This window comes from Taudactylus pleione, unplaced genomic scaffold (genome assembly GCF_031769625.1).
Source record: "Taudactylus pleione unplaced genomic scaffold, aTauple2 ptg000134l, whole genome shotgun sequence".
Classification (NCBI taxonomy): Eukaryota; Metazoa; Chordata; class Amphibia; order Anura; family Myobatrachidae; genus Taudactylus; species Taudactylus pleione.
In genome coordinates this window covers 236208-252487 of record NW_028284536.1, presented here as the reverse complement: position 1 = coordinate 252487, position 16280 = coordinate 236208, and the positions used below count along the sequence as shown (strand labels likewise).

The following is a 16280-nucleotide window of genomic DNA, read 5'->3' as shown; positions in this document are numbered from 1 at the left end:
TTGAGACATTGCAACTTGTGAGGGCCAACTGTCCCAATATCAAAAGTGAGATAACAACTTACACTGACACGCCTATAGTCATGGGATAACAGTATGTAAAGCTAATGGTAGGTAGGTGGTGCCTCCATAATATGACATCTTGGAAAAGCCCAAACTTGCATCAGTTGTAATCTGGCACAATCTCGTCAGTCAGATTAAACACTAGCCAGGATGCTCATGGCAAAGCAATGTGAAATGTCAGAGTTTGAATGGGGCAAGATAGTGAGTGCCTTACGGATGGGACATTCCATTTGTGACGTTGTGCAGACATTTACCATTCCACGTGTTTGACAGCAATACCTCATGGAAGGCATTACCACCCACTGTGAACAGTGCAGTGGCCAACCATGGATGCTTAATGGTTATGACCAGTGGCATCTGGCCAGAATTGTATATGGTAACAGACAAGCAACACTGGCTCAAATCACATCCAAATTCAATGCAGGAGGTGCCAGATGCATATAGAGCAGGCCAGTGTAATAAGTCATGGTTCCAGTTGTTTTGGGTTAATGGTAGGGTTCTGTTGTGGTGCAGACCCCATGAAGCCATGGAACCCAGTTGGTGGATAAATAATGGTGTGGGGTGTGTTCATGCAGTATGCGGTGGGTTCGCTGGTCTGCCTGAACACATCATTGACCAGTAACTGCTACACTGCATTGCTTGATGGCCATTTCCACCCCTTCATTGACTGCATGTACCTACACAACAATGGAATATTCCAGCAGGATAATGCACTATGTCATCGGTCCCAAGTTGCCCATAATTTGTTGAAGGAGCATTCTGGAGGTTTCAGATGAATAATGTGGCCAGCATTTTTGCCAGAAGTGACCCAAATGAGCATTTATGGGACAGGGTGGAGTGGTCCATTTGTACCCAAGATCCGCACCTACAAACATCAGTGAGCTGTGGGAAACTAACTAGATGGCATAGGTAAACATCCACTTGAGGAATCAAGGCTACATTGAGTTACTGTATTTTGCGGGGCTAGAGGGGGTCCAACATGATACTAGACATCTATCCCATGACTTTTGTCACTTCAGTGTACTGGGGTTCTAAGCAGGTGTTAGGTAGCTGAGACCCATACCAATACAATATCCAGGTTTGCTAGCCCCAATATAATGACCTAAGCCTAACAAGTGTATTGAAGAGGAGCACACACCCAGACTGCAGCAAATTGGATGACAGGCTGTTGATTATTCTCGCCAAGCATCACCATCCCGAGCAACTATACCAACAAACTAGCTCACTAAACCCTCAATACTTTCTAAGAACAAAAAGTGTTTTCCTGTGTTAGGTGCACAACCTCCCCCTAAAGAGATGGGCATCCTGGAAAATAATTAATGATTAGTTAGCCCCCCCAAACCTCTCAGGGCCAAAACATACCTAACAACCCAAGCATTGAACCAAGTCATGAACTGTAGCCTGACACAACTCCAACAATGTCCTCTGACACAGGCCATTGCCTCCAGATGTACAACCAACACTATTGGGGCACCAAACCCAGCTACAGACCTGTGAGGTCTGGGCAACAAAGCACTCTACACCATACCCCTGAACACAAGCCACATTACACTAACTTTGAGAAGGCAGACAGATCTGAGCCCTAAAGCTGGCCACACATCTAAAGATTATCTGTCCAACCAGCCAACTAGTTGATTGGTTGGAATGAAAATCTGGTAAGGAATACAATCAGCAATTTGCTTCCAAACGCTGGAAAATGGACCAAAACTGTTGTTTGAACAAATAGTTTAGATCAAACATCTAACAAAAATATCTGAACGACCATTTTCATCTGTTTTCAGGCATTTAGGAGCAAATTGCTGATCATCATTTATTCCCATACGTTACCAGATTTTCATTCCAACCAATCAACAAGTTGGCTGGTTGGATGTAAGTTGGTCTAGTGTGTGGCCAGCTTTAGTGGATGAGAAGCCCAAACAATAAAATAATGACTTTTGAACCAAGTAGGCTTAAAAAACATAAAACCCTGCTGGATCTTTCCAAATTCACTACTGTATATATTAACTTGCAACCCAAGTTTATGTTTAGCAACTCAACCTGCTCCTGGTGCAACTCCTCCTCATACTGATGCAAGTAGGAACTGTGGGATGATGCACTAAGTATGGGCACTGGATCAAATTGATTTTATTGATTCAGCAGATTGGTTTCCTCCATATAGCTTCCTATAAAAGCCCTAAAATCAGTAAGATAATTTGTATAGGATCTAAAGGCTTCTTCCTCAATCCCCTCTTTCAATGTGGCCACTTCTAAAGCCTTTTTTTGGCTTGGAAGTAAAGGCAAAACTAGATATGTATTTACCCTTCTTGAGAATTTTAGCTGACAGCCAACAAAACACTGCGGTATTGGGGCAGTGCATCACATCTGACAGACCTGCAGCCCATTCCCTGCTGATGTTGCTACAGTTTGATTGCTTGCTATTGTCATCTGAGTGTCTAGAACAACCATGCCTTGCCCTACACAAACTCCTCCACTTAACATGCCTAGTTCTGCCACTAGAACACAAAGATACACCATTTCATTACCCCCTCCAAACTCCTCACTGGAGGGAGCACTGACAGCAGTGTCAACACCTGAGATGTCAGCAGCAATGAGAGCAGCAGCTGTCAGCCAATCAGTGATGCTTTCATCTGTAAGAAAAGGACAAGAGTCAGCATCCTGCAGATAAGGACTAGACATTGGCGTCACTATGGGGTTGCTGGACGCACCAAAGGTATGACACCAAAATACAGGCTTCTCCTTAGTGACAAGAGCCAGATGCTGCACTGTGACATTCTCCCGCAGTACTCATCTTCTGTCACAGAGGAGCATGTCTGGGAATGCTGGGCACATCCCTGGAGTGATGCAATTGGGATGGCCCATGAGGCCATGCCCCCTTTATATTTGGTCATGTCCCCTTAATATTTGGTCATGCCCCCTTTTCAGCCATGCAGGGGGGATTTAAAGTGTGCATTGGATGTCACCAGACATGGTGACACCTCTGGGAATAGAGACAGGGTGCTAAGAGTGCACAGCAGAAATATGAAATAAAATGAAAAGAACAGAGGGCAATGGCTAAAAGACAGACAAAGACCTGTTACGATTCCCACATGCTGATGGGATCACAGGACTGCTGAACAGGGACAATACTGGGCAGAGGAGTGGCAGTCCTTCCACTACTGGTACTAGCTGGAGTGTGTTGCAGGTAAATGGTACTAGAACTGATGTACAAGACATGGTATTCTAGCAATGACAGATGGTTATGATCTCAGATATACTGTAGAATGTCTTGGGACTGTGATGCAGCTGGGTCGTCAGGCAGGAAATGGCTAGACAACAAACCCAAGCTGCAGAGCAGGAGTGACTTGAATTGTGGTATAGCAGAATAAGACAAGACAGGACAGGACAGGCAAAGCACAGTCTATGACAAGACAGACAAGAAGCGGACAAAGACTAGACGGACAAGGTAAGAAACACAGATCAGACAAACACAACAAAGGAGGACAGGATACTGGATGTGGCCTAGAGAGCCAAGGTGCAGCTTTGAGAGCTGAAGTATTCTTGGCTAAGATGCGGCCATGGTACAGCTTTGAAAGCTGATGAAAACTTGACTGGAATGCGGTCTAGTGGCCGAGGTACAGCTTTGAGAGCTGAGATGATCTTAGCAAGATTTGGCCTAGGGGCTAGGGTGCAGGTTCTGAGCCATAAGGTTATGGACTTTGAAGCAGCCTACGGGCCATGATGCAACTTAAGACAGTCGAGATGCTGCTACTGAGCTGGGATGGTACAGACAAAGTTCAATGCAGCCTTGCAGGCCGAGGTGCAGGAACCAGATGGCAGACGGGTGCACTCAGACACAGCAGGAACACAGGGCTGGAGGCAGTGAGCTGGAGGATGCTACAGGTAGAAAAGCTGGAACAAAACAGACAAGGCTTGACAGGCTGTGGTATGGAAAGGCCGCAGGGCTGGATACTGATAGGTTTAGGTTCAAAACTATAGAGCTAGGAAGAACGGCTAGGACTCAAAGTTCTGAGGACAGACCAGTATAATCAGCACAGAGTGCATGGCTGGCTGTAACTTCTGAAATGCAGGATCCAATCAGAGCCATTCCCTGTAGAGAGTCTTTCCTAATGACAGGCTGATGAGCAGCTGGGTTCAGCATAGGGATACAATTAATTAGTGTGCAGCTGAAATCTGCACACAGACAGACAGGCAAGATTACAGCTCAGCTGAAAACAGACTAGACATGATTTTCAGCTGCCTGTTACAGACGGAATAAGGACAAGACATAATGTAGCGTCCCAGTAGCAACTATGACTGGGAACTGCCACCTAGATGATCTGCTAACTGCAAATCCTAACAAGACCTGACTGAGCTGCTTCAAAGGAGGCCCCAACTGTGGCTACATTAAGGACTCCATGTTCAGGGTGGAGGAAGCCCCTGCACCAGCAGCTAGTTGAGGTATAAAGGCTGTTAAGTCTGTTTTTCCTTCCATTATTCAACTCAGCAGCACAGGAAAAAAATTTAAATGTAGCCATCCTGTGGCAGCAAGTAAATAAGACTTGTACATAGAATAACTCAAACTACCTTTAGATTCTAATACAACATTATCTGAGGTGTCTTTCATCACTAAGCTTCTCAATGTTCTGAAGTGACTGTTCCATGCTTGCTGTGTAATCATACAGTATACAAACACAGGGTCATTCCCAGGTCTACTAGTACCCTGTGTGAGAAATGTTGGTGTGCCACCCTCCCCTCAATCCAATTATATCCAAAATTAATTCTTAATTAAAATTTTTATGATCATTATTTTTTATTATTAAAAAACACGCACATTGGCCCCTATAGGAAATAAAACAAACATTGGTCCCAACAGAATAATAAACAAAGACATTGTAATATAATAGAGAGAGAGGAGCTCCCACTCCCAACCTTGCCTTCACATTCAGCTGTGGGCGGCATTGGCAAGCAAGAAGTCGCTGCAGAGCACTGTGCTTGTGGGATGGCATGCGACTGCGTCACCTATGACATCACACCACTGCATCACAATACTGTAGGTCATGGCTCAAGCTATGTTTGAGCCACACAAAAGAGCTAAGCTCTGCCCGTGCCTGAAATTAGCACTGGCAGTGCTGCCGGCAGCTGCAGTTGCCACCAAGACTGCAAGTTATAATTGTTCCAGACCCCTATGTGGTGGTGCCACCATCCGGCGTCTCTGCCAGAATTGCTCTTGTGCTGGCCCTGTACAAACTCTATATAATGTTATTGAGAATAACCTGCATCCAAATTCCTTGACAACTTTGCTTCCTGGCTCCCCAACTTTCTGTGTTCAGACATTCCCACACTCATCTTGTGGGACTTTAATATCACTATTGGTGTCCTCACATAATGCCTCTAAACTCCTTTCCTTCACATCATCCTTTGGTCTCTCCCAATGGACCTCAACACCATCCCTCGTGAGGGAGTCTGTATGAAATACCGCCGGCTGCATGGCCGGCGGTTCGATTCCCGTCAGCGGCAGCCCAACATCAGCAGAAATCCCGGCAGCAGAAGCCCGACAGCGCTGGAAATCCTGATCGTGGATAGGTGAGTATCTACTAACCTAACCTAACCCTAACCCTCCTTAGGGGTGCCTAACCCTAACCTCCCCCCCAAGTGCCTAACCCTAATCCCCCCTCTAAGTGCCTAACCCTAACCACCCCCTTCCCTGCTGCCTAAACCTAAGTCCCCCGGGGGTGTGCCTAACCCTAACCCTCCCTACCCCTAGCCTAACCCTAACCCTCCCAGGGGGGTGCCTAACCCTAAGTCCCCCCCGGGAGCCCTAAACCTAACCCTCCCCCCCCCGCGGCTGTCCGCTCGCGGTGCCTGGCATCACTACGATCGGGATGCAGGGCACCGGTCTCCCGGCGTCGGAGAAATGCCGGGCGTCTACATCTTGATGCCCGGAATTTCACCCTTGCTGGGATATGACAGTCGGGAAGCCGGCTGCCGGTATTTAGGCAGTCGGCTTCCGATTGCATACCCTTGTGAGTAGACACTCAATTGATCTGGTCTTCACTCTGATTACATTAATTTCCCATTTCTTTTATCTAACCATTCCCTTATGTCGTTTAACTTATTACTCACTCCTTCTCCACCTCTGTCCTCCAAGACCATCATTAAGCATACAATTGAGGCTATCAACAATAAATCCTTATCCTCCATACTCAACTCACTTCTCTCCTCTTTTATCTCTCTCTCCTGCCCTGACCAAGCCATTTCCTTATTCAATGTCTCCCTTGACTATGTTGATCTGGCAATCATTACTCAGATCCACACCTCAACCCTGGCATTCCATATGTGCCAGATACCTACAAAAGTGTTTACAATTCACTCATTAAAAGTGGAGGAAATCACGTTTTAAGGCAGACTTCCTCCATTTTAAACTTATGCTCTCATCCTACTGTACAGTGCTGTCCTCTCCCTCTCTAAACAGTAATATTTCAAGAACATAATCTCCCCTAAGTCTTCAAACCCTCATCATCTCTTCACCACTTTCAACTCCCTACATTACTTATCCCCTCCTTTACTTACCCCATCCTTATCTCCCTTCCTCACTTTCTGCACTTGAATTTGCCACACACTTCACAACTAAAATAGAATTCATACGTCAAGACATCACATTCCACCAGACCCTTAGCACCCCACCCCCTCCTTTCCCAGCCAAACCTTCCCATCCATCTTACCAACTCTGTCCTCTATATCCCCATTGTCACGGCCAGGGTATTTCAGCATGGCGCTAGGCGGGCGTTACCTGTGAGGTCGTTGTGGCGCGGGCTGTCTGGTGGCGGAGCTGGTGTCTGGCTGGGGGCTTTGGCTGCGCGTGTTGTTGTGCGGGCCTGTTGTCACTCTGCGCTGGTAAGGCCTGGCGGCGTCTCCATTCCGTTTGGCATGGGCGCCACCATTTTGCCTTCTGGCCATGTGATGCGGCTGGCCAATCCTGGTGAGTCACATGTTCCCTCCGGCCAGTAACAGCACGGCATGGGGTAATTAGGAAGGTCAGTGCCTTCTTTCTTTGCCAGTGCAACATGTATCTCAGCCTAGCTGAGAGGGAGTTCTCTGTGCTTATACAGTTCCTGTGAGTTCGCTGTCTGCCAGTCTGCCTGTCAGCTCCTAGCTCCCGCTGGACTACCCCGCTTCCTCCACCACCCTTGCCCATACCTGAGTGCCTGAGCCTGCTGACATCCTGCTCATTACCTTAGTTCACTACCTGCAAACCTGGCTTATTATTTCCTGCATCACTACCTGCATACCTGGTTGATTATTCCAGTCTCACTACCTGCACACCTGGATAGTTCTAATTGTTTCTACATTAACCCATTACTCCCACCACAGAACTTTAGTGCACGTTTATATATCTGGACTTTTATTTACTGCCATATTTTATGTCTTCTCAAGCACTTATTAAAAATCCTAGTTTTATTTTCAAACCCGCTTCTGTGATTGCTCCTGCTACCACCCCGGGTCTACAAACAACCCAGAACATAACACCCCGTATCTGGAGATGAAGTCTTGTCCCTCATCTAGTCATGATCCACCTACCATCTTGACCCCATCCCCTCCCTCTTCCTCCTCTACCTCTATCCTGTTGCCTGTTCCTACTGTATCTTTCCCATCTTTTCAATCTCTCCATCTAATCATACACTGTCACCTCTGCCTCCAAACATGCCTTTGTCTTCCCCATTCTTAAAAACCCACCATTGAACCTAATATACTCTCCAACTACCACCCAATCTCTATCCTCCCATTGATTTCCAGACTTCTTGAGCGAATTGTCTACAACAATCTTACTGCCTTTCTATCATCCAACTCCCTGTTTGACCCATTTCAGCCTGGCTTTCATCGTCTCCACTCCACTCCAATAAAACTAAATGTGAAAAAAAGTCAGCAATGATCTCCTTGCTGCCAAAGCTAAGGGTCGCTACTCTCTCCTCATACTCCTGATCCTCCCGCTGCTTTTGGCACTGTGGACCACCATCTCCTTCTGCAAGTCCTTCACTCCATGGGTCTACAAGATACTACCCACTGCTGGCTGCACTCATACCTTGCTGATCGTTCTGTCCCCTCTCATGGCTCCATTCTTCCCCCTCCAATAATGGTAGATGTCCCTCAAAGTTCTGTTTTTAGACCACTACTATACCTATTTAGTTTAGCTTATCAGCTCCTTTGGCCTCAATTTAATCTCTGTGCTGATGATATTTAGATCTACCTTTCCTCCCCTGACCTCTTCCCTTCTCTTCTCACTGGTACTGTATCTTTAATTTTCTTTTTGCTGTGTCTTCCTGGATGTCCCAGCACTTTCTTAAACTTAACATGTCTAAGACTGAGCTGATCATCTTCTCTTCCCTGATACTAATTGTACACTGAGGGGGGTTTGGCTGTGCAGAAGCACTGATTGAATCCTGCTTCTGTTAAGCTGCTCTGTCCATGGATACTATCTTCTTTATCATCAGGTCTACCTGGAAACCCTTATTGGACCTTGTACTGAAATTCAGCCTCAGTACTGCCATTGCTGCTGCATTACTACCTGCAACAATCAGAGTTCAGTCCTGCTTCCTTGGCATTTCATCATACCTATTCCAGCCTATTCTCCTGTGTACTGTCCAGAGTTTAAGACCTGATGGCATCTCAGGACAAGTGAAAGTGTCAATCTTTATGGGAAAAGGGCAACTGTTATAGGCAGAAGACTCTGTATTGTGATTCTAGGGGTCTTATATAATAACTTGGGTGTTTCATAACACCATTGACAGCACAACTGCCTCCTCTAGCCACCAAGTATGTTGTCTTGGAGTTATTTTTGACTTCTCATTCTCCTTCAAACCACACATTCAGTGCCTCTTGTAGTCCTGCCTTTTTAATCTCATAAATATTTTAATGATCATGCCCTTTCTCACAATGGAGGCAATTAAGACCCCCATACAGTCACTGGTCATCTCCAGATTGGACTACTGTAACCATCTCCTATCTGGTCTCCCTGACTCCTACCTCTCTCCTCTCCAGTCTGTCCTCAATGCTGCTGCCAGGCTCATCTTGCTCTCCAATTGTTCTACATCTGCCTCCCCTCTCCTACAAGCTCTCCATTGGCTCCACTTCCCCTTCAGAACCCAATTCAAGGTTTAACACTCATTTACAAAGCCCTCACCCAATCCTCTACCATTTACATCTCTGACCTCATCTCCCATCACTCTCCTGCCCTCACACTTTGCTCAACAAATGCTGCCTCTTCTGCCAACTGATTACTTCCTACCACTCCAACCTCCAAGATTTTTCTTGTGCTGCTCTCTACCTCTGGAACACGCAATCTCTCCCTTTCAGTATCACCACTTCTCTACTAAACTTCAAACAGGCTCTCAAAATCCGCTACTTCATCAAACCTTCCAGCTCTCATCCTAACCTGCTGCTCCTTTCTCCTTATCATTGTTTACCCCATCTATTTCACCCATGTCTGCTTGTTACTCCCCATTAGAATTTAAGCTCTCACAAGCAGGGCCCTTTTCCTTCATGTGCTTTTCCTTCCCTCACTTATATTATCATCTACTTCATACTCCCTTTTTATGGTAACTAGGTCTAGGAATGGTAAATATACTAAGAATCATTTCAGGTCGAGATTGGCTGAGTAGAAACTCCATTTGCATCACTTATTTTTGCCTAATGAAACTCTAAAATTTACCAAGAATCAGGATTTTCTGAAATCATGTTTTCTGATGGTGTGTGTGATCGAGATTACTCTGCCGAGTTCCCTGAGTCTGATCACATCCAAACTCACCCGAACAAGCAGCCTGCACATATCAGTGAGACATGCGAAGGCTGCTTGTGTATTTAAAAAATAAATAAATAGTTACTGTTAAAAAATAATGATCTAGGGTTCCCCCCCAAAAAGCATAACCAGCCCCGAGCTCCTAAGATAGTCCTGATTCTAACAATAAGGGGGAAAAAATCAAGTAGTGTTCCCCCGTAATTTTGGAACCAGCACTGGGCTTCCAGAGCCAGTCCAGAATTTAAAAATAGAGGGAAAAAATGTGTGGGGTTGCCTCTAATTTTAAAACCAGCACTGGACTCATATCTAGCTGGGGTGTAATGCCACAGCCAGGGGACCCTTTCACTGGGTCACCCTGGCCAAAGCATTAACACTCCTAGTCAGTACAAGCTGGGGATCTCAGGAGAGGTGGGGACCCTCCCTATAAAGGAGTCCCCCCACTCCCAAGCACACCAGGCTTATGCTAAAGCCTAGGGCTCTTCCCTGCACCCCTGGCCCAGCTAGAATTGAGTCTGGTGCAGTTTTTAAATTAAGGGAACCCCACACATTTTTTTTCCTCAGCCAGTCCTGTTTCTTTTTAAAACCAGGACTGACTGAGGAGCCCAGTGCTGGATACTAAAGGGAATCCTACTTGTTTTTCCCCTGTATTGTTAGAACCAGGACTGGCTCAGAGGCCCGGGGCTGGATATGATTTTTTGGGGGGAACCTTACATCATTTAAAAAAAAAATATTACCCTTTTGACAGTTATTACACGCAGGAACATACACAGATCACACTGATCTGTTTATGTTTCTGGCAAACTCACAGCCCGAGCAGTAGTCTATTTAAAACTTCTATATAGTTCAGAGTTTGCTTAAATTACACCCGTCATAATAATGACAATTCTTGATAAATTTTTCCATGAAAAGTACTTGTCAGTTTGGCTGATGGTGTATTGATTCGTGATTGCATTCTCACCCGATTGTTTTTAAAAATAAAGAATTTATACAAAAAAAATAAAGACAGATTTTTATAACAAAAAATCAGTACAAAACATAATACTGCACAGAAAAAGTGCAACAATACAGATCCATAATAGACATTTAAAAAAAATACCAAAACATAAATAATATAATAAAGTCTAAAGTGCAGCGTATTCCACCATAAAACAATCATAAAAATAAAAACAAAAGTGAAGAGAAGAAAATAACATAAAGAGAGAGTTAATGGGAGAAATAGGTGGGACGAGAGGGGGGGGATTCAAGTAGACACTGAGTACACCGATGTCCGAGACAAAACAACAGAGATATCTATAAGTTAAGATTGTGGAATGAGGGCTGCATACAGTATGAGGCAGAGGATTTAAAATCAATCCAACTTAACCGCAGACCAGTAATCTCAGAGTGTTTCTCAGGGGCCGAGTAGAGAATATCATCCATGGTCATGAATAAGTCAAGACGTTGACACCATCCCACACTCTAGGAGGAGTCTGAGAGCACCAGCAGACTGGAAGCATCCACCTTGCAGAATTATTAATATGTCAAATGAGCAACTTTTTATATAGAGCAATCGGGACAGATGCTCTATATAAGAAATCCGGGCCAGACGGTACAGTATGGCCTAAGAGATCCAAGGCTATTATCTAACCCCAAAAGGGGGGCAATTAATGGACAATCCCAATAGATTTGCATCATTGTACCTGTTTTCACAAGGACCCTCCAGCAGAGAGGGGACACTGTGGGATAGTACTTATGGAGAATGACCGGGCAGTGGTACCATCTTGTCAGGACTTTATATTGCGTTTCCAGAATTTCCAAACTGTTGGAACATGGATTAGTAACTTGAAACACTTTGGCCCTGATTCAGACCCGCTCACAGGGTCTGTGGGCGATTTTTTTGTTTTTTTGTCTCCATGCAACTCGCAAAGCTGTTGGTGACCACCCACAGCTGCTGCGAGTGGGCTGGAGACCGTCGCGATTATCACGGCCATCTGCCTTACGACAAGACCATGTGGTAGGGTCTAAGCTGCCTCAAGGCCGAGTGGACTTCCTGCTCTAGTAGAGCAGGAAGTCCACTACTGACATCAGTAGTAATGTCAGTAGGTCCTCCCACAAATGCTAGGCATTCCTAAGGGAATGCCTGTGTTTGTCCAGTCACCCCCCCCTACCTGAATACAAACCAGGGCGAGCTGTCACTCACCATCGACAGCCACCCCGTCTTGTAGCAAGGACAATCAGGGCCTAATTTCATATTATTCAGGCCTATATTGTACAGGGCAGAGTAAAAAGTCTGAACACTGCTGCAATATCTTTGACAATATGGCAGAGTTTACCAGTAGGATCCTTGAGACGTTGAAGGTAAGTCAAGGATCTCTGAGCTCTAAGAGTCCTTGCAAGCATTTTGCCTAGTTTGTTCCCCCAACGATAGTATTTATGGCAGCATCTTCAAAATCCACTCCTAGTCCCTAATAATACATGTGTTGGCCTCCAAGATTGAGACAGGTGAAACCTCATCAGTGACATTATGAGAAATGTAGCCTCTCAGGGTCTACTCGATTTGAACTTTACAATAGGAATCACATAGGAACTGCTCATTAAACTTCCAGTACCACTGGCGAGGGGGAAGATCTCAAAAGGTATAAAGTTAAGAATATTTGGACATGGTCAGAACCAGTAATCTGCCCAATAGTTGCATCTGTAAGGAGGTCTAGGTTGGAGTGATCAACACAAAAATAGTCTATGCGGGAGTAAGAACTATGGGCCTGATTCAGACCCGCTCGCGAGTGCTATGCGCTCGCAAGCGGGTCGATGGTGGCCCAGTGCGCATGTGTACGACGGAGCCGGCTCCTTCGTGCGCATGCGTGAGACCCGGATAGTGACGGACAATCCGTCACTCCAGGTCTCGTACCAAAGGGGGCGTGCTGCCGATGTTGAGTGACAGCACGCCCCCTTTGGTGGGCAGGCCGGGGGCATGGCTGCCCTGAAGGAGGCATTCCCATGGGAACGCCTACCGTCTGGGGCCGGCCCCACTGACATCACAAGTAATATCAGTGGGAGTGCTTTCGGCTCTTTTAGAGCCGAAAGCACTCTGGGGCTTTTGGCAATGAGACCCTACCACAAGGGTCTTTTCGCAAGCCCAATGGTTGCGATGGTCTTGACCATCTACCTGGCCGCTCGCTATAGCTGTGGGTGGTCACCCACAGCTATACAAGCGGCTAGGAGGCCATTCACAAAAACAATAGGCCGGCCCTGATTCAGAGCGAGTGCTCTGTCAGAGCGTCCGGCTCTGAATCAGGGCCTATGTGGGGAAGAAAATAAAAAGTGTAATCCCTCTCTGCCGGGTGTAGGAGTCTCTAAGTATCTACCAATTGGAAGTAGTGGAAAGTCAGTTTAAATTTCATAGTCTCTTTAATAGAGGTGCATGAGGATCCAGAAGAGGTATCAAGAGAAGGCTCCAAGGCCCAATTAAAAGCTCCACCAACCACTTGGATGCCCTCCAACTGGTCCTCTATCAATTCTAATGACTTATTCAGAAAGCCAGACTGACCCCTGTTGGGTACATATAAAATTACCAGAGAAAATGTTTGATTAGCTCTGGTAACCTTGACCAATAACCCCCTGCCATCTCCAATATGGACAACTGAGATATCAGAAAACCTTAGATGCTTAGAAAACAAAATGGGCACACCCCTAGCCACGCCTTTCTTAAAATGTGTCTCCTGGACAAAAGCTATATCTACCTTATCCATATGCATCATATGTAGAAGACGGGATTTTTTCTCCGGTATATTAAGACCCTTTACATTGTTAGAAAAAATAGATAACTTAGCCATATTTAAAGTGTGTGGGTGGACGTCTTGATTCTCTGATGCATGAATCAATTACGTGAACACAAATAGTGTCTATCAGCAAATTAAAAAAATTTGAAAAAGGGGATACACAGGATCCAAAAGAGAAGGAAAGAAGAAAAAAAAGAACAACAAAAATATAGAACAAATCATAATAAGCAAATGACATATTAGCATCAAAATAAATCTCCATTCATAACTGAAGGTGGTAATAGCAGAAAAGCAAAACTCTGTATTGAAGGCAATGAAAGCCCCTAAGGGGTCCATGGACATTATATACACAACGGAGTAGGGGGGAATAAGAGGGTAATAATGAACATGGCACCCCAATAGGTCCAAAAACAATTGGGATCTACCTAAGTTAATACACAAACAAATTTTCACCTAGATCAGTAGAATATTTAGAAACCATAGAAAGATATTATGCTAGAGTATTAATAATAAACCAGGCAATAACCAGGCAAAACATATTAACTGCTCAGGACCTATCGGAACCTATTTAAGCATGCAACAGAATCACAAATAAATGTAAATATAACAGTATCAAACATCCCAGAAGGTGCAGAGAAAATAACATAGATCAAATAAATAATCCATTAAAAGGCAACGGGCACAAAAAAGGATATTATGGACAATAGTAGCTTTCCTGGTCAGGTATTTTCTTCGCTCTCAGCCATAGGGTCTCTTCCCGGCCTAGATCTGGAGCCTCAAACTAGCTGCCAGGTCTTCTTACGAGGTGGCAAGCTGGTATCCAATAAATCCAGCCAGTTTTGGACTGAAACAGCAGGCAAACAAGAGAAGAAGAGAATTGGGGCACTTCAATAGATTCTCGAAGAATATGGAGTTTCCCCTCATGCATTACTTAGTAGAAAACCCCAATGGAATTTAATGTCCCGCTTGTGCAATTCCTCTGTGAGCGGGCGGAGAAGGCACTTCTGTTGAAGCGTTGACCTTGAGAGGTCCTGGAAAATCTGTAGTGGACATCCATTGAAGTCAATTTCCTCTGTTTTTGTGGCTTGTCGTAGAATTTGCTCCTTTACCCTATAATAGTGCTATCGGCAGATAATGTCTCTGCGTCTTTCAGAGGGCATACCTTTAGGGCGCAATGCCCTGTGAGCTCAATCAAATTGGATCCTAGTATCTGGATCAGTATGCAAAAGTTCATTAAATATTTTAGGGAGAGCATCTTCAATTCCAGACTGAGGAATATCTTTGGGGATCCTACATGTCCGCAGATTATTTCGCCAACCCCTATTATCAACATCATCCAGTCTATGCTGCATCTCTATCAATATACGGGAATGACGAGAAAGCAAAACATTGTAGTCACCGAGCTGGGTATCAACAGATTTCACATGTTCTTCCAAAGAAACCACTCTCTCCGTTACTTGAGTAAGATCCGAACGAATGGAGGAGATGTGAGTCTGGACTATTTCCTGAATCCTTTTTTCCAATAATTGTAGATCTTGTTGAATGTCCTGCCATGTCGGTAAGGACCGTAAATGTTGTAGAATATCAGACGAATTAGCAGGTACAGGTGGAGTTAAATGAAGTGAGTGAAACTCTAGGGTAGAGCCTCCATCTGTACCCGCTGAAGCCATATGTGGAGAGTTAGGAGCCGGTGGAGTACCAGTCGTAGGTGTAGAAACACCAAATAGAGTATGGAATGCAGTATCAGGTGACTTAGCTGGAGTGGCAGTGGGGCATTTAGCTATACTCCGTCTACCCATGAGGAAACATATCAGAGCAGATTTACATAGAAAGGAAAGGACGGATTACTAGGCATAGCATGAAATGGTGCCAAAGTTCAAGTTCCTCTCGCTGCCATATATTTATATCATGGCTGAGACTGTCAGAACATACATTCTAGATATTTCGTGTCCAGTAAGTGCAGAGGGATCACCAATCCTGCACAGAGGCTCCTCCAATGTAATGTAGCTGTGAGAGTTTGGATTACATTCTTATTAACAGCATCTCCAGGAGCCAGTAACAGAACAATGATGGAGCCAGACAGACAGGACAGAGCAGGCTCTACTCTCACCAGACAGACAGGACAGAGCAGGCTCTACTCTCACCAGACAGACAGGACAGAGCAGGCTCTACTCTCACCAGACAGACAGGACAGAGCAGGCTCTACTCTCACCAGACAGACAGGACAGAGCAGGCTCTACTCTCACCAGACAGACAGCACAGAGCAGGCTCTACTCTCACCAGACGGACAGCACAGAGCAGGCTCTACTCTCACCAGACGGACAGGACAGAGCAGGCTCTACTCTCACCAGACAGACAGGACAGAGCAGGCTCTACTCTCACCAGACAGACAGGACAGAGCAGGCTCTACTCTCACCAGACGGACAGGACAGAGCAGGCTCTACTCTCACCAGACAGACAGGACAGAGCAGGCTCTACTCTCACCAGACAGACAGGACAGAGCAAGCTCTACTCTCACCAGACGGACAGCACAGAGCAGGCTCTACTCTCACCAGACGGACAGGACAGAGCAGGCTCTACTCTCACCTGATATTTTCAGTGTAAAAAGAGAAATCTCTCCCGAGTTTTCCAAGTTGAGGAAAATGGTTAAACTCACTCAAGATTGCAATCTCGTCCAAACATGATTCTTA

The 16280-nt window shown here is 45.4% G+C and overlaps 1 protein-coding gene across 1 annotated transcript in view; it reads left to right on the top strand.

The window, feature by feature from the left end:
* Positions 1-14484, top strand: part of LOC148523012 (pancreatic secretory granule membrane major glycoprotein GP2-like) — a 64549-nt gene extending 50065 nt beyond the window's left edge. The window contains exons 6-8 of the mRNA XM_088473292.1: positions 7834-7958; positions 12087-12169; positions 14314-14484. Coding sequence (XP_088329418.1) covers positions 7834-7958; positions 12087-12169; positions 14314-14484 — 379 coding nt within the window. The remainder of the gene's footprint in view (positions 1-7833; positions 7959-12086; positions 12170-14313) is intronic.
* The last annotated feature ends 1796 nt before the right edge of the window (positions 14485-16280 follow it).